At 50.7% G+C, this 25937-nt stretch overlaps 5 protein-coding genes across 6 annotated transcripts; 3 read left to right on the top strand and 2 right to left on the bottom strand.

Annotated features, from left to right (window-relative positions):
* Positions 1-1827: 1827 nt before the first annotated feature.
* TBX10 (T-box transcription factor 10) lies at positions 1828-4572 on the top strand (the record flags this gene model as incomplete). Its single annotated transcript, XM_080911888.1, has 7 exons — positions 1828-1979; positions 2056-2157; positions 2453-2624; positions 3224-3379; positions 3601-3668; positions 3885-3979; positions 4283-4572. The coding sequence occupies 7 exons, from the start codon at positions 1828-1830 to the stop codon at positions 4570-4572; spliced, it is 1035 nt and encodes a 344-aa protein (XP_080768014.1).
* A 1421-nt stretch (positions 4573-5993) lies between these two features.
* On the top strand, positions 5994-7415 carry NUDT8 (nudix hydrolase 8). Of its 2 annotated transcripts, XM_080911625.1 has the most exons (4): positions 5994-6225; positions 6554-6686; positions 6952-7029; positions 7120-7415. In XM_080911625.1, the coding sequence occupies exons 1-4, from the start codon at positions 6032-6034 to the stop codon at positions 7345-7347; spliced, it is 633 nt and encodes a 210-aa protein (XP_080767751.1). In that variant the 5' UTR covers positions 5994-6031; the 3' UTR covers positions 7348-7415. The 2 variants fall into 2 exon arrangements, with proteins under 2 accessions (XP_080767751.1, XP_080767752.1); XM_080911626.1 differs by lacking the exon at positions 6952-7029.
* A 1054-nt stretch (positions 7416-8469) lies between these two features.
* Positions 8470-11879, top strand: LOC308417072 (double C2-like domain-containing protein gamma). The gene is made up of 11 exons (XM_080912172.1): positions 8470-8574; positions 8696-8999; positions 9149-9228; positions 9302-9373; positions 9529-9638; positions 9719-9854; positions 9971-10024; positions 11076-11233; positions 11322-11403; positions 11523-11619; positions 11691-11879. Exons 2-11 carry the CDS (start codon positions 8756-8758, stop codon positions 11819-11821), a joined length of 1164 nt encoding a protein of 387 aa, XP_080768298.1. The 5' UTR covers positions 8470-8574; positions 8696-8755; the 3' UTR covers positions 11822-11879.
* A 587-nt stretch (positions 11880-12466) lies between these two features.
* Positions 12467-17614, bottom strand: NDUFV1 (NADH:ubiquinone oxidoreductase core subunit V1). Its single transcript, XM_080911740.1, has 10 exons — positions 17460-17614; positions 16291-16373; positions 16046-16216; positions 14782-14965; positions 14315-14504; positions 13543-13755; positions 13291-13457; positions 13007-13088; positions 12730-12875; positions 12467-12631 (listed from the first exon to the last, which is right to left on the bottom strand). The coding sequence occupies exons 1-10, from the start codon at positions 17529-17531 to the stop codon at positions 12545-12547; spliced, it is 1395 nt and encodes a 464-aa protein (XP_080767866.1). The 5' UTR covers positions 17532-17614; the 3' UTR covers positions 12467-12544.
* Positions 17615-19643: 2029 nt separating this feature from the next.
* Positions 19644-20076, bottom strand: LOC308416488 (small ribosomal subunit protein eS27-like). The gene has a single exon (XM_080911502.1). The coding sequence runs from the start codon at positions 20063-20065 to the stop codon at positions 19811-19813; it is 255 nt and encodes an 84-aa protein (XP_080767628.1). The 5' UTR covers positions 20066-20076; the 3' UTR covers positions 19644-19810.
* Between the last annotated feature and the right edge of the window lie 5861 nt (positions 20077-25937).

Below are 25937 nucleotides of genomic sequence, written 5' to 3'. Positions count from 1 at the left end.
CAGGGAGACAAGGTCTCGTGTAGCCCAGACCAGCCTCAACACACAATGTAGCCAAGAAAAGTCTTGAACTTCTGATCTTTCTGCCTCTACCTCTCAAGTGCTGGCATCACAGACACGTACCACCGTGTTGTGTACATTTTTAACATGATGGGAACTGACCCAGGCATTTTGTGCACAGTAGGCAAGCAAGCAATCTACCAACTGAGCTGTGTCCCCAGCTGGGGGGTCATTGTTTAGTTACTATTTATTTATTTAGTGTGTGCTGGTTAGGTATCCACCTCATGCCAGTCATTTTGGAAGTGAGACCCTCACCAGAGGGATTGCTTGCATCAATCAGATTGGCCTATGAGCATGTCTACAGGGCATTTTCTTAGTGGTTGATGTGGAGGATTTGGCCCACTAGTGTGTGGTGCCATTCCTGGGCAGGTGGTCCTAGGCTATATAACAAAGCGAGCAGAGCAAGCCAGTAAGAAGGCTTCTGCATGACCTCTGCTTCCGTTCCTGCCTCCAAGCTCCCACTTGCTTGAGTTCCTGCCAGACTTCCCTTAAGGATAGACGGAGAGCTATAAACCAAAGGAACCCTTTGTTCCCCAACATGCTTTCAGCCATGTTTATTGGAGTAATAGAAAGTGAACTAGTCCAGTGTGTGTATACACGGAAGTCTGAGGATTCAAAATGTTGGTTCTCTCCTTCCACCACATAGGTTGTAGGAATTAAACTCAGGTATTGGGCTTGGCAGCAAGCTTCTTTACCTGCTGAGCCATCTCAAAGCCCAAGTATCATTATATTAAATAAGAGATTGGAGTGTTTGGAAGTTTTTGGCCAAGGCTTGTGTGTTGCAAATTATGACTGAGCCTATCTAGAACAGGAAGGGGGTGCATACACATCCATGAATGTCCCAATGCCATGAGCTGTATGCTCATGTTTAACATGGTAAATTTTACATTGTGTATACTCTAGCCACAATGTAAAGGTTTTGCTGGGGACATAGCCCACATTTCAGGGTCTAGGCAGGATAATTTGTGTGCTCTGAGATCTCCCTTCAGCTTCCTTCCCATCAGACAGCGCTAGGCTGCTGGGGCTCCATGGAGCCACATGAGCTCCTGTCACACTTCCTGTCCCCATGTATACATCATCTATAAACATGCCACCTAAGAGCCTCCTGTGTGTCACACTCTATTCTCACTGTGGTGTCTGTCTGGCCTCTGAAATGGGGAAAATGGGGATCCAAGAGGTGAAACAATTTGCCCAAGGCCATGTAGCTGCTTGTCTCTACCCTTTTCTGAGGGAAAGACTTTACATTAAGTACAGTGGCTATAATCCTAGCATTTGAAAAGCTAAGGCAGGAGGATACACTATAGCTTGTGGCCAGCCTTGGCTACCAAATAGTTGTGGTGACACATGCCTGGATCCCTAGGCCCTGGGAAGTGGAAGCTAGAGGATTAGAAGTTCAAGGATATCTGTGGTTACATAATGAAATTGAGGCCAGCCTGGGCTACATGAGACCATGTCTCAGGGAAAAACTAAAGACGAGAAGTTCACAGTAAATGATTGTGGACTGATGTTGGCTGACATCACTGGGGACAGGAACATGGCAGCCAGGGGTCTTCCAGAAGAAGAGGCACACAGATAAGGCCTGAAAGATGAGGCTGAACAGACAGGGAACCAGACTGACAAGGCCAGGACTCAGGGGTTCATCCTCTCTCCACAGTCTTCCTGTCTGCTGGCCTTGGGGTACTTGCTCCTCCAGAGACCTATCCCCCTCCTGTAAACAGCACCAACTGGGAATCCCGGCTGGGGACACCATTCCCCTCAGGTTTCTGCAGCATGTCCACAGAAGCCCAAGCCATGGCAGAGCCCACTGGGCAGGGCCCCAAGAATCCACGTGTGTCCAGTGTGATGGTGCAGCTGGAGATGAAGCCACTGTGGGAAGAATTCAACCAGCTGGGCACAGAGATGATTGTCACCAAAGCGGGCAGGTATGGGCATGGACAGCAGGAGCTGGGCAGGTGCTGGGGGAGGGGCACAGCCTGGCTGAGCACCTCCTTCCCACAGGAGGATGTTCCCAACCTTCCAGGTGAAGATCTTGGGCATGGACACGCTGGCCGACTATGTTCTGCTCATGGACTTCATCCCGTTGGATGACAAGAGATACAGGTCTGGACCTGGGAAGGGAGCGGGGTGCTGAGAACAGGAACGTGACCCTGAGGGCAGACAGGGTGAGGTGGAGCCCTTCCAGTCCATGCCAGGGGGTCCCAGCCTAAAGCAACAACAGGTCTTAGGCAGAAGAGGGAATGGGCTAGCCTGAGGCATACACAAACAGCAAACGATGCCCGCCAGGAAGGCTGAGCACGACAGGGTGAGAATCAGCGTCTTCACTGTCACCCTGGTTAGACATGGCACTGAGTAGGGCAGGGACAGCCCCTGGCCACTCACTCTGACCCCTCTCCAGGTACGCCTTCCACAGTTCTGCCTGGCTGGTGGCAGGCAAGGCCGACCCTGCCACGCCTGGCAGAGTGCACTTCCACCCCGACTCGCCAGCCAAGGGTGCCCAGTGGATGCGGCAGATCGTGTCCTTTGACAAACTCAAGCTGACCAACAACCTGATGGATGACAATGGCCACGTGAGGCACAAGCCACTGGACGGTCATGGGGAGGAACTGGGCCAGTTCTGGCAGGGCAGAATGTGGTTGTGTAAAGCCTGGAGCTGGAGCTGGCAGGGCTGGTGTGGTGTTGGCATGGGGGAGGAAGAGGAGGAAAGAGGGGAGGCAGTTGGAAGCCTAGGGGACAGACTGAGCAAAGGTCCTGAGGCCAGAAAACATGAAGTGAAGTGAGAGACTGCAAGGAGACTCCCAGTGGGGCTGGAGTGGAGACAAGGAAAGCGGTGGGTAGGCTGTCCCACAGGGCCAAGTGCCGGAGGTGAGAACCTAGGCTATATGGGTTAGAGCAGGTGTGTGTGTCTTCCCCAGCTGCCGCGTGGGAATGGGCACAGGGACAAGGTATGGAGGCAGGGAGGCCAGCCAGGAGGCCGCCGAGGAGATTGGGTGAAAGATGACCAGGGCTGCTACAAGGTGATGAGTGGAAAAGGTGTTCAGGTTCTACACAGTCCTGAAGGTGAAAGCTACAGGTGGACAGCAGGCAAGAAGAGGGTAAAGGAGTCTTGGGCCCAGGGAGGGTGGCTGCCCCAGCTCCACCCCTGTACTTGGCTTCCACCCTCCTGCAGATCATTCTCAACTCTATGCACCGTTATCAGCCCCGTTTCCACGTGGTCTTCGTGGACCCACGCAAGGACAGCGCCCGCTATGCCCAGGAAAACTTCAAGTCCTTTGTTTTCACGGAGACGCAGTTCACAGCCGTGACAGCCTATCAGAATCACAGGGTGGGTCATCCCACAGATCCTGGTCATCCAGACCAGCCCTGAGGGGCAGAGACTGAGGCTGGAGGTGCCTCTGTCCCCTGGATATCTGCTTTCCTGCTGGCACGAGAGAGCCTGGGTCACGGGGGTCTGGGTCCTGCTGACTAGAAGTTCCCAGGGGACAGAGACTAAGTGTAGGCCTCCAGGGCTAGAAGCCAGTCCATAACTACACTTTCTCTCTGTAGATCACACAGCTGAAAATTGCCAGCAACCCCTTTGCCAAAGGCTTCAGAGAGGCTGACACAGACTCATGGTAGTGTCTCACTCCGACCTTCTTGCTCTAAGCACACCTCTGGACCGTCCCTCAACCCCTCCATCCCGAGCAGCTCCTAAGGCCTTCATTCCTGACCTCCTTCATGGTCATGTCCTCTAGTTTGCCCTGGGATCCCCTATCTGACTCTGACCATAACATCTGGGGTGGGGGCTCCTTTGGCCTCCTACCCCATTCCTGTCTCTGCCCTATCTTCAGGCCTGTGAGCCCCCGGCCATTACTCAGCATCCCTGCCCGGAGTCGGAACAGCCTCAGTCCCTGCCTGCTTAAGAGCTCTGTGGAACGACAGAAAGGTGAGATCCCAGCCCAAACACACTGGCAGGCACATAAGCCTCTAGGAAGGGTCTTCACTATGATCAGCAACATCCTCATCCCCCACCCCTACCTAGGGGCGCCGGCTGGGCTTCCTGGAGGAGGGGATCCTGATTGGGCATTAGAGACTGGAGGCTTAGCTTGGGACTGGGAGACAGCTGGAGAGAGAAGGTAAGGAAGAAAGCTCAGGCAAAGAACAAGGACAAATAATACATAGGCCTCAATATTAGGACTGGGGACATGGGGGGACATCTGCAGTCTACTCAAATCATTTTCTCCCTCAGATACCAGTAAAGCTTCAGCGTCCAGCTCCAGGACCCCTACCCAGTCACACCATCAGCTGCTGCCTGCCCCTGATGTCCTGCTGGCCCCTGCCACCTACAGACCCCTCCCTTATCAGAACCTGTACCCTGGATCCCCAAGCCATGCTGGGGCCCCAAGAGCTCGGCTGGCACCTTACCCTCTCCCCAACATCAGCACTGTTGGAGATCAGGACGACACAACCCTCACAGCTGGCCTGGGGCTCCTGCCCACTTCTGCCTTGTGCTTGATACCTAACCAAGACTCCCAGTGATAGCCAAGTGCTGTGAAAGTCCCCTAACCCTGTGCCCCACCTCTCCTACCCTCCTCTGTAAGACATCTCCTAAGGAAAGAACCTCAACTGGAAGCCCTGGTGGCAGTGGTTCCTGCCTCAAAGCCCGTCTGGAGCCTGCCAGCCTTTGTTTGAATCAGGTCTACTTCCTACTCCAAAGTCCTGAATCCTGTCCCCCTGCTTCAAGGATGACTCCTCTAAATCCTGCTTCCGTTGTCCACCCCTCCCCCCACATTAAACTGCTTGGCACCAGCAGTCACAGCCCTTCTGTCCTCAGGAACTCCCAGACCAGACAGTCCCGTCACAGGCCTCCAAAAAGCTGGACCCAGGGCACGGGGTGATGGTAACAAACAACACCAGCAAGGCTGTGGCTAACCTGGTGCGTCCATATTTTGTGCACCCATATAAGGACGGAAGCGGCTCAGGGAGGTTTCAGCCTCATAGTCACACAGCACAAAGTACAGCTGATACTCGTCATTCCATTTAAATGCAATGCTCTAAGGCTGGTCCTGAGGACCAGAGGCCATCGAAGTGTGCCTAATATGCAGATAGGAATCACACAGGCCAAGGTAGCCGATCAAGGCCAGAGGTAAAAGTCCAGGTAGATAGGCATCGAAGTTCTCTCGGTAGAGACTGGTGGGATAAGGCTGAGGAAGGTTCGTACTCTTTGTTCTCTTGGAGTGGGCATCCAGGGGCACCGGAGGACTCCGACTCAACTCCAACTCGGAGCTCTTCGGTTAGACATTCTGGAAAGCACAGACACCCAGGAGACGAGAGACAAGGAGCCCAGAAGATCTTCAACAGCCAGATATCCCCACTCCCGAACCCGAAGTCAGGACCCATTCAATTCAGGTTACTCAAGCGTTCCAGAAACAGTCCAAACCAACTGTTAGGGAAAGTCCAGACCACACTAATAGGGAAGTCAGGCCCGGAAAAGAATCTCAAACGAAGCTGGCCGGCTTTTCTGGACTCGCCTTCCACCAGCTCTAGGTCAGGTCTTTCCTTTAAGTGGCGCTCTTGTCCCTATACACAAAACCGCTTCTGCCCTCACCTAGCAAGCTCCGCCCCAGATTCCGCAACCTAAATCACCTCTGTCACTCAATAGCAGCGAAACTCCGCCTTAAACCACACCCCCGACGGTCTCCGAAGCTTTCCCTTGCAGGCGTTGTCTGGAACTCCTCCGAAGTCCCACCCTAGCAGGCACTGCCTTGTCCTTCTCGGAGGCTCCACCTCGGCAAGCCTCGTACCGCCGGCCTCTTAGGCTTTGCAAGGGCAGTCCCAGCCCTGTCCCCCTCCTATACCGGGCTCCGGGAAACCACGCCCCTCTGAGGCTACAGCTCTTCCGGCTTCCACTTAGGTCCCCGCCCCGCGCCAAAGCTTGCCCTCTGCTGCGTCCCCTCCTTTGCTGGCTGGTGCCGCCTGTGCCCCGGACGTCTGAGACATGCTGCCTGACTGCCTGTCCGCGGAGGACGAGCAGCGCTGCCGGCAGCAGCTAGCACGGACCACTGCCCGGCTACGCTCGCGACCCGCGGCGGCCGCAGTGCTTGTGCCGCTGTGCCTGGTGCGCGGGGTCCCTGCGCTGCTCTACACGCTGCGCTCTAGTCGCCTGGTTGGAAGGCACAAAGGGGAAGTCAGGTACGCCGGCCTTGCCGGCGCACTACCTGTGGCCCGCATATCCCTCTGATTTTCCACTTCATAAATAGGACTTTGCCCATTAACCGTAGACTGGAGAGAGGCGATCCGAGCTCCTCAGCAAATTGAGGACACCCGGGGTCGATATTTGCACCACTGGAACACCATAGGCAGACGTGGGGTGTCTGACCCCCAGCACGGTCTTAACCAGCTGCCAGACCCGCATGCTGTAATCTCTATCTTCATTGCCTGTTCCCCTTACTCTGATAGAACAGGGAGGTAAACTGCCTCTTGATGGCTTGTGGTCCCAAGACTCCCTCTCCCCATTTAGTTTCCCAGGTGGTAAGTGTGATCCCGGCGACCAAGATGTAATACATACAGCCCTTCGAGAGACTCAGGAGGAGCTGGGCCTAGAGGTGTCCAAGGAGCACGTGTGGGGTGTCCTGCAGCCAGTGTATGACCGGGTGAGCCACCCTCATTCTGTCACTCAGTACCCCAGGTGACCGGGTAAGCCAGCCCTGCTCAGTTCAGGACAGGGTCCAGGAAGGTTTGCAGGTTAGGCTGAATTGACCTGGGTTTGAATGACAAGTGGACGATTTTAGGGTAGTACAATTTTAGGGAAACCTGTGAGGCAGCATGGCAAGAAACCAAGGCCTGGGACCGGAGGGCAGAGGAGGGTCTGCTTTCTAAGTTTGCTCCTCCTGAGTGTTCACTCTCTTCCTACCCCAGAGAAAGGCAACCATAGTCCCAGTGCTTGCCAACGTGGGCCCACTGGATCTGCAGAGCCTCAGGCCCAACTCTGAGGAGGTGAATGGGGGCAAGTGGGGAGCTGGGCTATCCTGCCAGTGGACTCACAGGCAGTCCTCTGTCCACCCTCTCTCTGTCTCTTGCTCACAGGTGGATAACGTATTTGAGCTGTCTCTGGCCCACTTGCTGCAGACACAGAACCAGGGGTATACCCACTTCTGCCAGGGTGGCCACTTCCGCTACACACTGCCTGTCTTCTTGCATGGACCACACCGTGTCTGGGGCCTCACAGCTGTCATCACTGAGTTTGCCCTGAAGCTGCTGGCTCCTGGCATCTACCAGCCATCCCTAGCTGTCCCAGAGCTGCCTAGGGTTTGAAGCCTGCCTGGCCTAGAAGTGCCTCTACCTCCATTTTGCCAGGCTACTCCAGACCAATTAAAAGAGTGTTTGACAACTACTCTGGCATCTTCCATGTGGAAAGTGAAACATGGGGCGTGGTAGCACACCCTTGGAATTCCAGACAGATGGATCTCTTAGGGCTGCTGGCCAGCCAGTGTGGGCTACTAGGTGAGACACAGGCCAATGAAAGACCCTGTTTCAAAACCATGATAGAGGCATGGTGAGTGAAGGTACCTGTCACAAAGCTTGATCTTTAAGACCCACATGGTGGAAGGAGAGAACCAACTCCTGCAAGCTGTCCTCTGACCATGACATGCGTGCTCATATATGTACATACATACACAGAATAAATGTTTAAGAAGTGAAAGAAGCCAAGCATGTGACATACCCCTGTAATCCCCCCCCCACCCCCATCCCCGCACTCCAGGGTTGGAGACAGGAGGATGGAGAATTCAAAGCCCCCTTTTACTTGGGTTACACAGTGAAACTTTGTCTCAGAAACCAACAAGCTGTTGTGGAGCAGAAGGGGAATGGGTGCTGGGCAGCTCCTGTCAGTGAACGCCCCTGCTCAGAACACCTCCAACAGGGTGACCAGTGGCCAGGGTGAAGGGCAGTGGGTAAAAAGCACTGCCTAGGAAGTGGAAGAGCCACAGGGAGATGGAGAGGCCATCTCCACCACACAGCCACCAGAAGGCTAAGGGGACAGACTGGGGGGAAGGGGACAAAGGGACATCACTGCTTCAGTTGTATTTCCAGTCGGAGGACAGGGCAGGAGTGTGGTGTGATCACTGGTCTCCTTGAGGGGACTAGAATGTAGGGCCCTCCCAGCTGCTGTGCCCACTTCTACAGGAGCACCTCCACGGCCCCCCATCTCTTCCTCTTCCCTCTACATTCCCCTACATTTCCGCCCTTCTCACCTATTTTCTCTCCTGCCTACCCCCCCAACACACCCCTTTGTCACCTCTGGCCCTGCAACCTCCTTACCAGCAGCAGGACCACATGATGGTGTAAAAATAGCTCCTTTCCAGAGTGTGAACGGAGAGGGCAGGGGCAGGAGACAAGGCTGGGTCCCCAGTGCTAGGGAAGGGCTCTTGGGAGGTGTAGACACACCTTGCTCAGATGGGTCACCTCATTCTCAGGTTCTGTCACCCTAAACATACCCTGAGAGCCAGCAGCAGCAAAGCAGTGTGACACAGCTCTCAAGAGGTAAGGATCCCAGAAGGTTGACTCCAGCCTTGACTTTGCAGGTGGGGCAAGGTGTCTTAGGACACCTTGTCTGTCCTAGGGGAGCCTTGGTGATGCCTCTTTATTTCATCTTGGTGGCCAGCTGTGTGGCCGGTGTCCTCAGTAGGTGGGAGCTTCTTTGAGTCTCCATGTCTGGACCACCATGGCATGTGCAGGGCCAGCCAGTGGGCGGCAGCGGGTGAGCATGCAGGAACACATGGCCATCGACGTGAGCCCTGGCCCCATACGGCCCATCCACCTCATTTCTGACTACTTCCCACACTTCTACCCCTTCCTGGAGCCGGTGCTGCACACCCCAGATCAACAGGCAGTGCTGGCCCCGGCCATCCACTCTGCACCCCAGCTGCAGCCCAGCCCTGAACCCGAAGGAGACTCGGATGACAGCAGTAAGTAGGGGAGACAATGGGGATGCTCCCTAGGATGGGGTCAGGAATGTCTCTGGCACCCATGGCAGAGGCCAGGCAAGTGACAGTGTGCCATGTGGGACAAGTGGGTGTGGGAATGGGGTGACCATACTTACTGCCTGCCACCTTAGCTGCCCTAGGCACCCTGGAGTTCACCCTTCTCTTTGATGCGGACAACAGCGCCCTGCACTGCACAGCCCACCGTGCAAAGGTGAGGACAGAGGCAGAGTCCCTGGAATGGAACAAGCCACAGGTCTCTCTATATATCCACTTTCTGTTCCCAGGGCCTCAAGCCACCAGCCGCAGGCTCTGTGGACACATATGTCAAAGCTAACTTGCTGCCAGGGGCCAGCAAGGTGAGAGTAAAATCCAGGCCCTTAGACAGCAGGACCAGCTTAGGGTACCCATTGGTCCTACCTCACCCTACCCCGAGAACTAAATCTCAGTTGCTAGTATCCAAGAGTCAGGGCAGGAAGCCAGGAGGGTGCCTGACCTGCCTTCCTGATCCCAGGCCAGCCAGCTTCGGACACGCACAGTTCGAGGTACCAGGGAACCTGTATGGGAAGAGACACTCACCTATCATGGCTTTACTTGCCAAGATGCTGGACGGAAGACCTTGAGGTGAGGACACAGATCAGGGCACCAGTAGGCAGACAGGGTGTGGGGCTTGTATGACCAGGACTGACCTGAATGGCCACCAGGCTATGTGTGTGTGAGGACTCACGGCTGAGGCGCCGGAGACGAGTACCCCCCTTGGGGGAGCTACGAGTGCCCCTGAGGAAGCTGGTGCCAAACCGAGCCAGGAGTTTTGACATCTGTCTGGAGAAGCGGAGGCTGGTAAGTGGGCTGAAGCTCAAATTGGGTCTACAGGACCAGGAGCCATGTGGTTAGGAGAGTGGGGGAGGGGTCCTGGACAGTATCTACTAAAGTGACCAAGTCTCTGATTTTTTTAGACCAAGAGGCCAAAGAGCCTGGACACAGCCCGTGGCATGTCTCTGTATGAGGAGGTGGGTAGCAAAGCTTGACTGAGCAGCTATGGAGACAAGCAAACCTAGATGATCCAGGCTGGGATCAGGGGTGCAGTGGACAGGGGTCCAGGCCTTTAAGGACTTAGAGGAATTTGAGTTCATCGCTCATGTTAGGTGAGGCCTCAAGAGGTGCCAGTGTCTCAGGGGCTGGGCAAGGTGACAGTGACTCTTTTGCTGGGGCAGCCTGGAGATACTAGGAAAAGCCTGCACAGGTCTCAGACTATAGGTAGACTGAAAGATGGTACTTGTGGCCAGAGGTGGGAAGATTGGGCAGGGTAGAAGAGATCAGCTCCTAGGATGCTTGTCTGCTACTAGTGTCAGGGTAGAGGATACCTCTGGGTCTGCCTCTCAGGAGACAATGAAGGTAACCTCAGTGCTTATTCAACCCCACCTGAGGCCCTGCCCAGAAGGAAGGACAAGGCTGGGAGGCTCCTGCTCCTGTCAACAGTTGTAGGTGCCCTGCCCTCTAGTGGAGCCCAAGTGTCTGTAGTATCTAATTACCTAAGTTCAGCCCGCAAAGTAGTGGACATCGCCCTAAAACAGTCCCCACAATCCCAGAACCCATATGCAATCATGCCTTCGGTACTGAGCACTGCCAATGGTAAGAAAGTTTGTATCTCTGCAGGGAGCTCTAGTGTCTAAGAATATTTATTCATAAGATGGTCTGCCAATCAGTGGAAGTGAAGGTGGACTTAAGATGTAAGAGACCTGTCTCTCCCTGATGACAGCCTTGCAGAGCTACTTCCAATGCATGAGGACAGCCACTTAGAAAGCCCCTGGCATGGCTGTGATGTTCACCATCAGTTCCTTTACTTGCCCTGACATGAGCAGCAAACCCTTAACTTTTTTTGAGCTTTGGAAGGTTCTATAAGGTACTATAAGGTCTCTTCACTGGGTGCAGGGAAAATGGCTATCTAGGGAAATAAAACTTGACAGCCTGGTTTCTCTGTAGCCATTTGTACTCACACTGGGCCTCTGCAGGTTGGGGGCTTCAGACTGCACAGGGTCTGAGCACAGCTTGCACCTGCAGGAGGAAATGGAGGCAGAGGTGTTTGGGGAGGAACGTGGACGCATCCTACTGTCCTTGTGCTACAGCTCGGAGCGTGGTGGCCTGCTGGTGGGTGTGCTGCGCTGCGCCCACCTTGCTCCCATGGATGCCAATGGCTACTCAGACCCCTTTGTCCGCCTGTGAGTAGAAACAACCAGGTGGGCATGAAGGGTGAGAGGGTCCTTGGCTCTGCAGGGCCATGCCTAACCAGCCCATCTCTCCCTTCAGTTTCCTGCATCCAAGTTCTGGGAAGAAATCCAAATATAAGACCAGTGTTCGGAGAAAGACCCTGAACCCTGAGTTCAATGAGGTGGGTCGCAACTGGGAGACTCCAGTCAAGTGTGGTCTTGATTTAGCAAATCAGGCCCTACCTGACCGTGTTTCTTAAGTTGCAAAGAACTGACATCTTTCCTGTCCCCTACCCTACAGGAATTCTTTTACGCAGGTCTTCGGGAGGAGCTGGCCCAGAAGGCACTGCTGGTGTCTGTGTGGGACTATGACCTGGGGACAGCTGATGATTTCATTGGTGAGCAGAAACACGGGGTGCAGGAGGGAGCCTCAGGAGCCTCTGAGGGCTGCTAACCCATCCCTTGGCAGGTGGGGTGCAGCTGAGTGGCAGAGCCAGTGGGGAACGCCTACGCCACTGGCGTGAGTGCCTAGGCCACTGTGACCACCGGCTGGAACTGTGGCACCTGCTGGACAGTGTGCCCCCCCAACTTGGTGACTAGTCAACACAGGGCCCTGCTTGCAACCCATTCAAGGGCCAAGCTGTCTGCTGCATCTGGAAAGAGCTCTGGGTTGGTCCCATCTGCTACGCACATTCTTGTCCAAATATGCAACCCCAAAACACAAAGCAAAATAAACACCTGCTTCTGCCAGCTGAGAGCCTGTCCTTTCCCTAGAAATGTCTGCCTTTTCTATGCCCTCACCTCACAGGGCAGACCAGACTCCTATTCTCCTGTCTCTCACCCCTTAGAGCAGTGGTTCTCAACCATCCTAATACTGTAACCCTTTAATACAGTTTCTCATGTTGTGGTGACCCCCAACCATAAAATTATTTAATTTCTACTTCACAACTATAATTTTGCTGCTGTTATGAATCCTAATACAAAGGGGTCGCGACCCACAGGCTAAGAAGCATTGTTTTAGAGGTTATGATGGACCAAACTTAAGACTGGGGCGTCGCTCAGTGGCAGCATGTTTACCTAGCAAGTCCAAAGCCCTGGGATTGGTCCTGGTGCCACAAAAAGAGAAGTGAGCCAAGTCCACCCTTCAATGCCCTGGTCCCATTCTGCTTCCCTTGCCCAGTGAAGAAACAAATCTCCACACATGGGTGAGGGACAGAGGGGAGAAAAAGGAAGTCCCAGACAAGCTGTGATTGGAGAATGGGCAGCATTTGTTTATTCTCCAGCTTCCCAAGGGATATGAAATTGGCAGGCTAAGGTATGGGCTCACGAGGCTGCCTGCCGGGCCTGGTGCTGCTGGGCAAATCGCTGCATCCGATCCTCGAGCTCTGGCCGGAAATGTCGGATCAGACCCTAGGAAGGCGAGGGAGGCACTGTATAAACCAGAGTTCCAAATTCCCAAAGCTCTGGGCTGTCCCCACCTTAGTGTCACACAGTAGGGCAATGTATACCTGTACTGGCCAGGCGGCCCCATCACCCAGAGCACAAATGGTGTGGCCCTCTATCTGCTTGCTGATCTCCCACAGGGAGTCGATCTCAGCTGGCCGCGCATCCCCCTTCACAAATCGGGCCATCACCTTGTTCATCCAGTCAACGCCTGCAGCAGAGCAGCACAAGGGCCTGAGGGTCTCCCACCATGAAGGAGACAACTCTGAAGAGATGCAGGCCTCATGGGGGAAGGTTAAGAACAGCTCAGCAACTACATCCCAACTTTCCCTGGAAGCTCACCCTCACGGCACGGGGTGCACTGGCCACAGCTCTCATGCTTGTAGAACTCAATGAGACGAGCAATGGCTTTCACGATATCAGTCTAGGAGACAAGTACAGTGCACAGGCATCTTAGACTCCCACAACACACCTGACCTGGGTTCCAGTGTTTTGTTACACACTTTCCCACTGTACAGGGTTTTAGGCTGTAGGAATTGGGAGCAAGAGCTAGTCAAGGGATTTTCAGACCAGCTAGGAGGAAACAGTCCCAGGCTGGCAGGTTTGTGGGGCATGAGGACCATTACCGAGCGATCCATAACAATAACCGCAGCCGTGCCCAGGCCCGTCTGAGCCTGTACCAGCGCATCAAAGTCCATCAGCACTGTCTCACACACAGACTTGGGGATCAGTGGAGTAGATGAGCCACCAGGAATCACAGCAAGGAGGTTGTCCCAGCCACCCGTGACACCACCTGTGACAATTTTCGAAAGGACTGTCATGGCTATCCCACTGTGCTCTCCCACAGTTCTGCCCCCTCCTGAGTGGCCCTGGCTTACCAGCATGTTTCTCAATCAGCTCTTTCAGTGGCACAGACATCTCTTCCTCCACAGTACAGGGGTGGTTGACATGGCCAGAGATGTTGAACAGTTTGGTACCTGAATTGCGTTCTCGGCCAAAGCCAGCAAACCAGGTGCCACCACGACGGCAGATGGTAGGGGACACAGCCACTGTCTCCACATTGGCCACAGTTGTGGGGCATCCAAACACTCCTTCAAGGAAGTGACAAGAGACTGGTGACTTCCCAGGAAAGGGAACATGTTTTGCTTTTTGAGACTGGGTTTCTCTGCATAGCCCTGACTGTCCTAGAATTTACTCTGTTGATTAGGCTGGCCTTGAGCTCAGAGATTCACCCACTGCTGCCTCTCAAGTGCTGGGATTAAAGGATTGCTCCATTACCCCACTGGGAACCTGACTTGTTAGTGGGATGTCCTGCTCCGATGGCAGTTCCTACTCTTGTCTCCTAATCACTCCTGACCCACACTGCGTCTGACTCCAGGGAAGCTTACTTCCTGTTAACCACCACAACCCTAGTTCCTGGGACAGGAAGAAAGTACACCGCCCAGAGGGGACATGGATATCTGATGTCAACTGAAGGCTGAGTGGCACTGGCAGAGCCTGTGTTATTAACACCTTCCCCATTAATCTGTCCTCCCCTCCAAAGGGCTCTGAAAATATTGCAAAAACTACCCAGAAGGCACCTGGTCAGACCCAGGATCCCACAGAGCAGAGTTACAGCAAAGCCTCATTCAGGGCTGGGCAAAGTCTTACCCACATCTGCTGGAAAGGGTGGCTTCAGGCGTGGCTTTCCCTGCTTGCCTTCAATGGACTCAATAAGTGCCGTCTCTTCTCCACAGATGTAGGCCCCAGCCCCACGCACCACAAACACATCAAAATCATAGTCAGAGCCACAGGCGTTCTTGCCAATCAGACCTGCTTCATAGGCCTCTCGGATAGCTACCTGTAGGACAAGGTGTAAGTTTCCCAGCCTCATTATACCCCAAGAGTTAGCCTCCAATCTGGAGCTCATGAAACTCTTCAATACTTCCTAAATTGAACTTAGGAAGCACAAAGGAAGAACCATGGGGCCAGGTCATGTTGTTGATGAATGTAAGAATGGACCTCCCACCCCCACCCTTGCTAGCCCAGAAACTGGAACTACTATTTAAGAATGGCTGTGCCAGGAAAGACAGCATGTGAAGTGTACATGTACTGACAGCTAATACTCATGTGCTCACCTGCAAATTGGAGGCCTCATTGTAGAATTCCCCTCGAATGTAGATATAGGCAGCCCGGGCTCCCATGGCCCGGCCTCCCACCAGGCAGCCCTCCACCAGCTTGTGAGGGTCGTGGCGCATGATCTCTCGGTCCTTACAGGTGCCTGGCTCTCCCTCGTCAGCATTCACCACCAGATACTTGGGCCTGTGGGGTCCTGCACATCAGTCAGGCTACAGACCCACCAGGACCCAGTTCTCAACCAAACTCCATTCCCTCTGCACTCAGAGAAGCCTCAAGGCAGCCGATTCTCTCTGCCCTACCCAAGGTTCTCTTTGTGTCACTCTGATGACAGGACTATCACTGCCTATTTCATCTGTGACCAGGCAAGTCCACAAGATAATTGATATTCTCCTAAGAGAACAGATCCAACATCTCCCTATGTGTCCCTTGAGAGTCAATTCAGTTCTTGGTCCTAAGAACTGTTCTTCAACCTCCACCACAGCCCAGAGGCCAACAGGAGATAGAGTAGTTGACTTAAAAAAAAAAAAAAAGTCAAGTAGTGGTGGTACCACTCAGGAGGCACAGAAGGGTGGATCTCCGAGTTCAAGGCCATCCTAGTCTACAGAATGAGTTCCATGACAGCCAAAGCCACACAGAGAAACCCTGTCTTGAAAATATGTATGTGTGTGTGTGTATATATATATATATATATATATATATATATATATATATATATATATATATATTGTCTATTACATTTATTTACTGGTGGAGGCAGCATGTGCCATAACACATGTAAAGTTCAGGGAACAACTTATGGAAGTCAGTTTTCTCTTCCATGTGGGTTCCAGAGATGACTTCAGGTCACCAGGCTTGGCAGGCTCCCTTACCTGCTGAGCCATTATGCCAACTCAGGGGTTAACTTTATAATTTGCATTGTAGGTGTCAACTGAAGTTGCAGGTCAAAAGCTGAGCAAACCATTATCTTTTTAATTCTGCATATCATACTCAGACATACACACAAAAAAAAAAAAAAAAAAAAAAAAAGAAAAAAAGAAAATTCAAAAGGACCAGATTCTCCAAAGCTTGCCAATTACTAAAAGGCAAAGTTAGAAAAATAAATCAAAATCTTGTATGGATTGTAACATCTTAAGTCTCTGCTGAGGAGATACCTCTTAAATTCTTCTTACAACCTGCTAAGTTTCCCAGCATCGCCCCGAAGTCCAGTGATTCAGCAACCCCTAGCGTGTCCTGCAACCAGAGCTCAGGATACTCCCCACAAACCTGCCATCCGAGGGCTTATTCATGAAGCTCCATTTGAGGCCAGTGGGGAAGCCAGCACCACCACGACCCCGTAAACCTGATGTCTTCATTTCACCCAAGATCCAGTCGGGCCCCTTCAGCAGGATCTCCTTTGTCTTGTACCAGTCACCCCGCTTCAGGGCACCCTTCAGCCTGTACAGAATGGAAATTATGTGAAGGAGAAGCCCTGCACTGAAGGACCCAGCAGGCTAAAGGCACTGTCTTACCTCCAGTCATGGCGCCCATACAGGTTGGTGAAGATCCGGTCTTCATCCTTCAGCGAGCCAAATGAGGTTTTCTTGGGTGCTGTCTAAGGAGACAGAAGGTCAGGAGGTCCACCAGAGCCTGGGGACCATGAGGGGTTGGGGCAGAATTTTTAGCTTCTTGGGCCTTCCTACACAGGAGCTGCACCACAGAGGGGGCAAAGGCTTCAAAGTCTTTGAAGCTTCTGACCACCACTTATAGTAGTGCCTCCTCTTTATAAAATACCGAGTTAAACATGCCACTCTTCATCCCTATTCATCCTGGTAACATCCCTGAGATAGGAATGGTTTCCTCCACTTTCCAAAGGAAAAAACCGAGGCCCTAAACAAAAGGATCTTAGGGAAGTTCACAAAGCTAAAAGCAGATGGTCCCCACTAAGCCCACGTCACACTTCAACAACAGCTCCAACATTGTTTCTCCAAGCCCAGCATAGACTTGTCTGGCTTTTCCACTAGAGTAAAACCCGGAGGGGCTTGATTGTACTAACTCTGTTAAAGAGGTAATATGTGATCACTGATGGAAGAGAAATGCCTCATTGGGGCTGGGAAACAAAAGGTGTTCGGAGTCTATCTGAGATAAAGGAGAGGTGTGGACTGGAATGGTTCGTGACTTAGTAGAAAGTGGCCTGACATTCATTCCTACCTCCCTAAAAGCACTTCTCTTCATGTGCAGTGATGAATGCCTGTGGTCCCAGAAGCACCCAGAGCGTCTGAGATCAAAGGATCACCACTAGTTTGAATACAGCCTAGAACTATATAGTGAGCCCCTATTTCACAGAAAAAAAAAAATCACAAAAACGTTTTCTGGCCAATACAGGAAGCAGAACACTGTCCGGGGACTGAGGAGATACACATCTTTTCCAAAGCTGCGTTCTGAACTTTCAAATAGGACAAAAATCCTGATACCCGGCAAGGCTGCAAGGAAGGAATAACAGACTAAGATGTCTCAAAACCTGCAAACCCTCACCCTAGGACGAGGTTATTAAAACAAGAGAAGCTGGAATGCAGAGAATAAGCCCCGAGATAGGACTGTTCGTTTTTATCCAGGCCGGGTGGTAGCCCAGAGAGGACTTTACAGAGGGAACTACAATCCCGCTAGCCGCTCGCCAGGCCTGAATCAGGGTGGGCCTCACCGTGCCGCTGCTGAAACGCACAGATACCCGCACGGGAACCGACCCGCCGAGAAAATGCCGTGCTGCTAGCATCGCGGGAGCCAGACCGGTAACCTCCGGCTGTCACCTTCACAACTCCGAACCCCGAGACCGGCGCGACAGAAACACACGGGTGAGGGGCGCACAGGAAGTGCGTCACACGTCCCGCAGCCGGAGGCGTGTCCAGATACCTCCTCACTTCGCGCTCCGCCTTCGGCCCCGCCCACTAGGGGGGGAATGCAAGGGCACAGAGACCGGAAATTTGTTCTGGTGTTGCATCTTCTGGGAGATGTAGTCCAGCTAGCCTAGACTTTCCTTTCTTGGAGACCAGTCAGTCTCCTTTCCCTAGTAAACAAGGCTCACGTGTCACTCTGCTGGATCCCAAGTATTCCAGTTCCTACAGGCTCTGCGTTTAGTGTGCACCAGCTGTATATACGAATGGACGCTGGGGAGAGAATTAATTAGGCTACAGCGGGATCTTCCTGATCTGGTGGCTGACCTAGCCAAGCCTCGCTGAACTAAGCGCTCCCCCAGAGCATCTGTGTGCCCTGAGGAAGCATTCATTAACAACGGAACCAGTGCCCCCCTGCCTTCCACAAAGCTGACCCAGCATCTTTGCATAGGTCTTCTCAGAGCAGTGTGTCTGTAAGTCTTTTACAGTAATACAGAGACCAGAGTTGGTCAGTAGGTGTCACAGGCTCCAGCAAATGCTACAAGGCTTCCCCTCCCCTTCTCAGAGATCCAGCCCTTGGCGCTCAGGTAACACACTGCAGCCAGACTACTCCTGTCTTTAGAACCTTAGCTCTAAGATGGTATTTAAGGACCTTGATCTGGTTCTGGTGTGACTTTTAAAGAGCAAAATAAAAATGTTTTGCTTGTTTTTCTTTTAAGATAGAATTTCCTTTAGCCCTGGAAGGCCTGGAAATCACTACATGGCATAGGCTGGCTTTGAACTTGCTGTGATCCTCTGACTTTCTAATGTTGGATTCACAAACCAATCCCAGATATACGTTCTCTTTCTTTCTGCTTGCCTGCCTGTCTTCCTTCTTTCCTTCCTTCTGCTTTGTTAGACAAGGTCTTAATATTCCCCTAAGATGCTTTAAATCGGGCCTATGAGCTCACATGAGTGTCTCTCTGTCTTGGTAATGGGAGGCCCCAGTGCGCTGGACTTCTGAGAATAAAACACTCTTTGTGTTTGCATACTGTTTGAGTCCAGGGCATCATTCTTCCCTGTATCATGGACTCTTACACCTGAATAAAGTCAGGGGTCAGAAGGGGGCAACACTATCATTAGACTACTTCCTGTTGATTGGGGGCATCAGCTCCTTGGGGCAAGTCTGATCTTTACTGTTAGGATATCTAATTATTTCCTCTTCCTTTTCCTTCTCTTCCTCCTCTTCTTGTTTCTTCTTTGTGCACAACTACTTAACAAACTCTTGGGGCTTAATTATTTATATGTGTGGCGCGCTCCTCGACCAGCGAGGAAACACGACCACCACCAGAGGATTCTTCTCAGATCACGCTTTATTGTGGGAGCCTCTTGGTTGAAGGGGAGAGCAGGAAGCGAGGGGCCCTGAACTACCCTACCTGTCCACTTATATAGGGAGAAGTGCATACGGGCTTGCCATGATTGGTTGTCACCAGTCTGCTGACACCAGAGGACTCGGGATTGGCCGGAGATAGGTTATGTACAGCGCATGAGCAAGGTGCAGCGCCTTAGCTGACAAGAGCATTACTATATATGAAGTTGTTTACCTCAAACCATGAGGGAGTCAGCGCCATCTTGTAATGGTGTCCGCATTTGGCTCCCCACATATATGCCCTCTGAAAACGCCACAGAGTTCCAAATGTCACATCACAGAAACTGTCTGTAGCTGGCAAAATCATGCCCTTGCTAGAGCATGAGGGAAATCATAGTCAGCTGCTGTGAACAATCTGAAGCAGCCCTATATCTTCACAGGTAGTATTAGAACAAAAACACATTTCCATAATATTCCTGTGTTTTTCCTTTTTTTTAAAGAATTATTTGTTTTATGTATATGAGTACACTGTAGCTGTCTTCAGACACACCAGAAGAGGACATCAGATCCCATTACAGATGGTTGTGAGCCATCATATGGTTGTTGGGAATTGAACTCAGGACCTCTGGAAGAGCAGCCAGTGCTCTTTTTTTTTTCCCATAATTAAAACTTTATTGAAAAACTGACACCAAAATAGGAGATCATTGTTGTAGACTTTATAAAACCAAACAATAATTACATTGTCTTGGTAGAGTAACTGAAGTTGATAAGGCTTTCCGTGAAAAACACAAATTCAGGAACTTTTATAGATGATTAGTGTTGCTTTCTTCTAAATGAACAGCCTTCTGTGAGCCTGGCTTTTCCTCCTGTGGGCTGGCACAACACAGTTGAACAACCCACACAAAGAACCACTGTCTGGGCATGGCTGAAAACTGTAGTAATCTTGTAGCAACCTGGACATTTCACATCCATGAAGTAAGAATTTGGGCTCTGAACCAGCCACTTCTTCTTATGCTTTTTCTTTTCCTCTTCCAAGGAAGGGTGTAATAGGTCTCTAGCCAGAGGCATGGTGACGGCTCCGCCAGATCTCTGAGACGAAGCACTTGCTTTTTTTGTCCCCCCCCCCCCCCAGCCAGTGCTCTTAACCACTGAACCATCTCTCCAATCCTTCTTTTTGTTTTTCAAAGAAACCAAAGCTCCAAAATTGTCACTCAAATATCTGACTTAGAAATCTAGTGTGTAAGAGAATGAATGTGTTTACTTTCACACTGCCCACAGCATACGCTGGCTAGAAGTTGTTGTTGTTGTTGTTCTTAAGATTTGTTTATTTATTCATGTGAGTACAGTGCAGCTGTCTTTAGACACACAAGAAGAGGGCATCAGACCTCATTATAGATGGTTGTGAACCACCATGTGGTTGCTGGAATTTGAACTCTGTAAGAACAGTCAGTGCTCTTAACCACTGAGCTATCTCTCCAGCTTTGTTGGAGATTTTTGTTTGTTTGTTTGTTTCTTTCTTTCTTTTTGTCAACTTGACACACATTGGTCATCTGAAAAGGTGGACCCCTTGACTAAGGGATTACCTCTATTAATTTCCTGTAGACAAGTCTGTGGGAGCATTTTCTTGATTGAGGATTGATGTGGGAAGGCCAACTCACTGTAGGTGAAGTCATCCCTGGGCAGATGGTCCTGTACTGTATTTTTAAAGATCTGAGTAAGCCATGGAAAGCAAACCAGTAAGCAGTGTTCCTCCGTGGCCTTTGTATCATTTCTGCCCACAGGAACCCTGAGTGTTCAACATTGCTTTCCTGGATGAGGGGCTGTGACATGGAAGTGTAAGCCTTTCCTCCCCGAGGGTTTTGAGAGTTGTTGTCATTGTTAGTTTGTTTGTTTCGTCATGGCATTTACCACTGATACAGACAGCAAACTGGGACAGTAGCCCCACATGGCCTTAACTCTGTGGGGGTGAAAGTAAGGCTCTGAAGGATTTCCTCCCTGACTGATAGAACCCAAATCCCTGTTTCTTTTCCCTGCTTGTCACGCAGTAGGACCCATAGCACTACAAGCAAGCCTGTGACAGTCACTGCGTTCATCAATGCTCCCAAAAGACGCACCAGGAGCATCCACATCCTGCCTGAAGTTTCACAGCCTGGCAGGGCTTTTCAGGCTCCTCTACCCTGGGTCGAGCTAGAGATTACACAGCTAATCCAGGGCTCAGACCTAAGCCTGTGGATCATTTTAGGGCAGAAGGAGGGGAGATGGGTGGAGCCAGGGTATTCCCAGACACATGGTAAGTACTCAGATCCCAGGGAGAAGATGCAGGTCACGAAAGGGACAGAAATGGAGAATGACGGATAGGACCCACAATCATCTAGTGTCAGGCTCAGCACCAAGTGCTTAGTATGTTTTATCCCATTAATCCTTCCACATACATCAAGTAGGAGTGATGTACCCCATTTGCAGAGGCAGACAGCTTGGTTGTGATGCAAACTGGGCCCGCCCAGCTTGGTAAAGCTGCCAGTGCACTTATTTTCCAGGCTCCTAAAGTAAAGAAGGGAGTCTGACGTGGTGGCAGGAGGATTGCTACAAGTTCAAAACCATCCTTGCATATGGAGCGATACATAGGGAAACCCTTTCTCAACAATGAAAAAACATTTTTTAAAGGAGGCAGCTGGAGATGTCCCTTGGCTTGCCTAGCATGCTCAACACCCTGCCCGTGACCCTAATAAAGAGGTACGTGTCACACAGGAAGACAGAGAGAGGCAGAGCAAGAACAAGGAGACACAGAGGTCATTAGCTGGTTGTACAGGGTCACACTTGTAATTCCAATACTTGGCAGACAAAGGCAGGAGGATTGCTATGAGTTTGAAGCTAAGTTAGGCTAGAGAGAAAATCTATTTTAAAGTCCACTCTGGTGTCATTTTCTAAACAGTTTCCTCTGAAGGGTCTGAGGCCTGGTACTTCCTTCTTTCTCAGCCTGCCGTGTCATTAGCTGTATATTTGGCTTCTGTCTGGACATAGAGAAACATGAGGGATGCCTACCATCTCACATGCTTCATACCTACTGTCTCTTCCAGAGGACACTCCTGCTCCCATGACCACAGGCCCTTCCTCTTAGCCCTGGCTCTTTATCTGCCACCTGGAAACTTTCAGGTCCCTTAAGGACCCCACTTGGCTCTTAGCTACTCTAATTCATTCTCTACAAATGTGGAGCCAACAGAAATTTATAAATCCCAGGCCATGGGCTGGAGAGACGGCTCAGTGGTTAAGAGCACTGACTGCTCTTCCAGAGGTCCTGAGTTCAAATCCCAGCCACCACATGGTGGCTCACCACCATCTATAATGAGATCTGATGCTCTCTTCTGGTGTGTCTGAAGACAGCTACAGTGCACTCATATAAATAAATTCCAGGCCTGTTTGCCCCCCACCCTCCACCAGAAATTCTTCACAGTTCCTCACTGACCGGGACTATGCTTAACGTTCCTAGATCCAGAATTCAAGGCTCCAAGGCACCAGCTCCAATTGCCGTCTGCACAGCTGGCAACACCAGGGGTCTGCTAGTCCCTTTGGCCCCTTTTTTCTGATTCCTCCTCTTGAGGAACCCTGTGAATGTCACCATCCCCAGGGAACTTTCTTCATCCACAGGACCAACTATATAGAGTAGCTGTTGTCCTGGCTGAGTGGGATAAAGGCCTGCCTGACAAACTTCTCTTTAGGAAATGCGTATTTAATACCATAACCGGTATTTTCAAAAATTAAAAATATAACTTTCCTTTCATTGTAAGTATACAAAATACGAAGACTAGAGGGGTTGTATTTCAATGTTGTATAAACTAGGCCTGGCTATTGGAGTTCAAGATCACCTTTGCCGACACAGCAAGTTAGTTTGAAGCTGGTCTGTGCTGCATGAGACCCTGACTCAAAAAATAATAATAATTAAAAAGAAAGGAAGGAAGGAAGGAAGGAAGGAAGGAAGGAAGGAAGGAAGGAAGGAAGAAAGAAAGAAAGAAAGAAAGAAAGAAAAAGAAAGAAAGAAGACAAATCCAAAAATGGTAGCAGTGCGTTTTCACCACCCAACTTAATTACATAATCCCTTTGGCTTCTCTGCACTCTGTTTTCACAGTGGTTAAATAAACAAAACAAAACAAAACAGGGACTGGAGAGGTGGCTCAGTGGTTAAGAGCACTGACTGCTCTTCCAGAGATCATTGAGTTCAAGTCCCAGCCACCACATGGTGGCTCACAACCATCTGTAATGGGATCCGATGCCCTCTTCTGGTGTGTCTGAAGACAGCTACAGTGTATTCATATACATTTTAAAAATTAGTAAAAAAAGACACTTTACAGTAGCACATGAGTTCAATGATCCAAAACATTTACAATTTAACAAAAGAAACTAAACTCCTTGCCCACCATCCTGGAGCAACATGCTTTCAAATCTGAAATTCTTATGACCACCGGTAACTATGAAGCTTCCGGTTTTTGAGACAGAGTCAGTGCTGCCCGGCCTGGCCTCAAACTTTCCACAGAAGCAAGGGAGGCTTTAACTTCTCTAACATCTGATTTTATGCAGAGCTGGGGATTGAACTCAGGAATTCATGCATGTTAGGCAGCCCCACCCCAAACCACACCAACTGAGCTCTATCTGTGCCTTGGGAGAGAGGTCTTGATAGTGTTTAGGACTGTCCCAGGAGCATGGCTTTATCCCGAAGGGTGGCTGGCATCTGCGATGATGGAGTAACTTTCCTTCTTAATCTGTGCTGTATCACCTCAATCCCTTTCCCATCAGGTAAACTATAGCTGCCTCAGGGATACCTGCTGACAGAAGAATCTGAATCCAGTCAGGTTTAATCCTCTGCCCTTCTCTTGACATGCTCTGTGGCTTGGATCAAGTTCCTTGACTTCTCTGTGCCCCAGGCATGCTTGCCTGCATTAGATGTTTTCACCTGTAAACTTTTAGAACAGGGATGGCATGCAGTGTATGTACAGACTTATTGTTCTCATTTTTAAATTTTATTTTACTTTGTTGTTGTTTTATGACAGGGTATTTTGGGGCCCAGGCTGGCCTTAAACTTGATATGTAGCCCAAGATGACCCTGAACTCCTGACTTCCTGCCTTTTGAGTGCTGGGATTAAAGGAATGCCTCCCCACATCTAGCAGGCTTGTTTTGTTTTGTTTAATTTGTTTGTTTGTTTTGAGACGGGGTCTTACTATGTCCTGGAATTCACTCTGTTTGACCAGGCTGGCCTCAAACTCACAGAGATCTGCCTGCTTCTGCCTCCCAAGTGCTGGGATCACTTATCTTGACTAAATAATAGCTAAGTTTTACTTCCAGCCTAGATAATATGAATCGAATCAGATGGAACACAGTCCAGCTGACAGAAACGCAGTCCACAGCATGCAGCTGAAAGAAACCTCTCCGCTGGGAGGGAGGTGGGCAGTGAACCAGCACCAGGCCTGTGTGCTCACCTGGCTGGGCATCCTGCTGCTGTCCCTGTCCCTGTCTGTCTCCTGTCCTGATGGTCATGGTAGACATCATCTGCAGTTTCCTCGGGGAGCCACTGAGGTTATAACTGAGACAGGTCACAGATCACAGGAGCAGGGCACTCCAGCTGCCTGCCTGAGCTTTGATAGCCATCTGACTCTCTGGCTTGTCCCCTCCTCCGCCAGTCCTGACTCATCCCAGACACTCTGCTTACTCTCTCTGTCCTCAAATACTAAGCTGTAATATTTTCTTACTCTGGAAGAGCAGTCAGTATATTTTTGTCCAGTGGGTCCTTGGTGGCTGTATGGGATGGCAGATACAGGAGGTGTCAGTACACTCGTTCGAAACGATTACAAATGTGAACTGAATAGCCCTACTCCAAAGAATCCAGTTTTTAGAATGGCCTTGGTTTGTAAATCAGAGCTTCTCAACCTGTGGCTCATGACTCCCTTAGGAAGTTGAGCAACCCCTTTCACAGTGGTGGGATATCAGATATCCTACAGTCAGGTTCTTAAGTTACAATTCACAATAGTAGCAAAATTATAGTTACAAAGTAGCAATGAACTAATTCTATGATTGGGGTCACCACAACATGAGGAAATGCATTAAAGAGTCTCAGCATTGGGAAGGTTGAGAACTACTGGGCTTAAGAAAAGGAAAACAGCCTGCCCTGTCTTTGTGGTCAGACACAGGGTGAGCTGCTCAGCACTGCTGTGTGTTCGCCTCCAGAGGTCACTGTTTACCTCCCAAAGGCAATTTCTTCCCCTGCAGTCTTTTTTTTTTTTTTTTTTTTTTTTTTTTCTCTCTATACTGAATTCTTTCCGAGCCTCCATTTTTGCACTGGGTCATGAGGTACTTTAAAGACCATGGCTGTTACTTAGAGCTTTTTTCTTGCATGATTTGGTCTACAAGCCCTAGAGTCAGCCAGTATTTCAGAGGCTCAGGAATTTTACTTTCCAAACCTACACACTCAGTGCAAACTCTGCCTAAGGCTCTCCATGGCTTCTCATAGAACTGAGAATTTGATAGTATAGTGTGTATGGAACAGCAGAGAGCCAAGAATGGCCAAGATGTTTCTTTTCCAATGCTGAAGGTGGAACCCAGGGCCTGGTGCAAGCTATACAAGCCTTCTATCACTGATCTATGCCCCTAGTCCTTGCGTGGAGACTCTTTTGTGTAGCTCTACCACTGAGTCAAGCCTCCTGTGACAGGCAGGCTGATCTTAAATAACAACACAGAATTCTGGGGTACCTGCCTTTCAGAGAGCCACATAATCAGACAGCAGAGACATAGGGGTAGTGGTCCTGACAGATGGGGATTCATTGTATTGTAGTTTTTTGTGTGTGTGTGTGTTTAGCCTATATGTATGTCTGTCTACCTCACACAGGCCAGAAGAGGACTTCAGATCCCTTGGGACTGAAGTTACAGTGGTTCTGAGCCACTATGTGGGTTCTG

The sequence above is a fragment of the Micromys minutus genome (genome assembly GCF_963924665.1).
Source record: "Micromys minutus genome assembly, chromosome: 2".
In the NCBI taxonomy this organism is placed as follows: Eukaryota; Metazoa; Chordata; class Mammalia; order Rodentia; family Muridae; genus Micromys; species Micromys minutus.
Note: the sequence above shows the minus strand (reverse complement) of the source record. Positions and strands in the feature narration are given on the sequence as shown.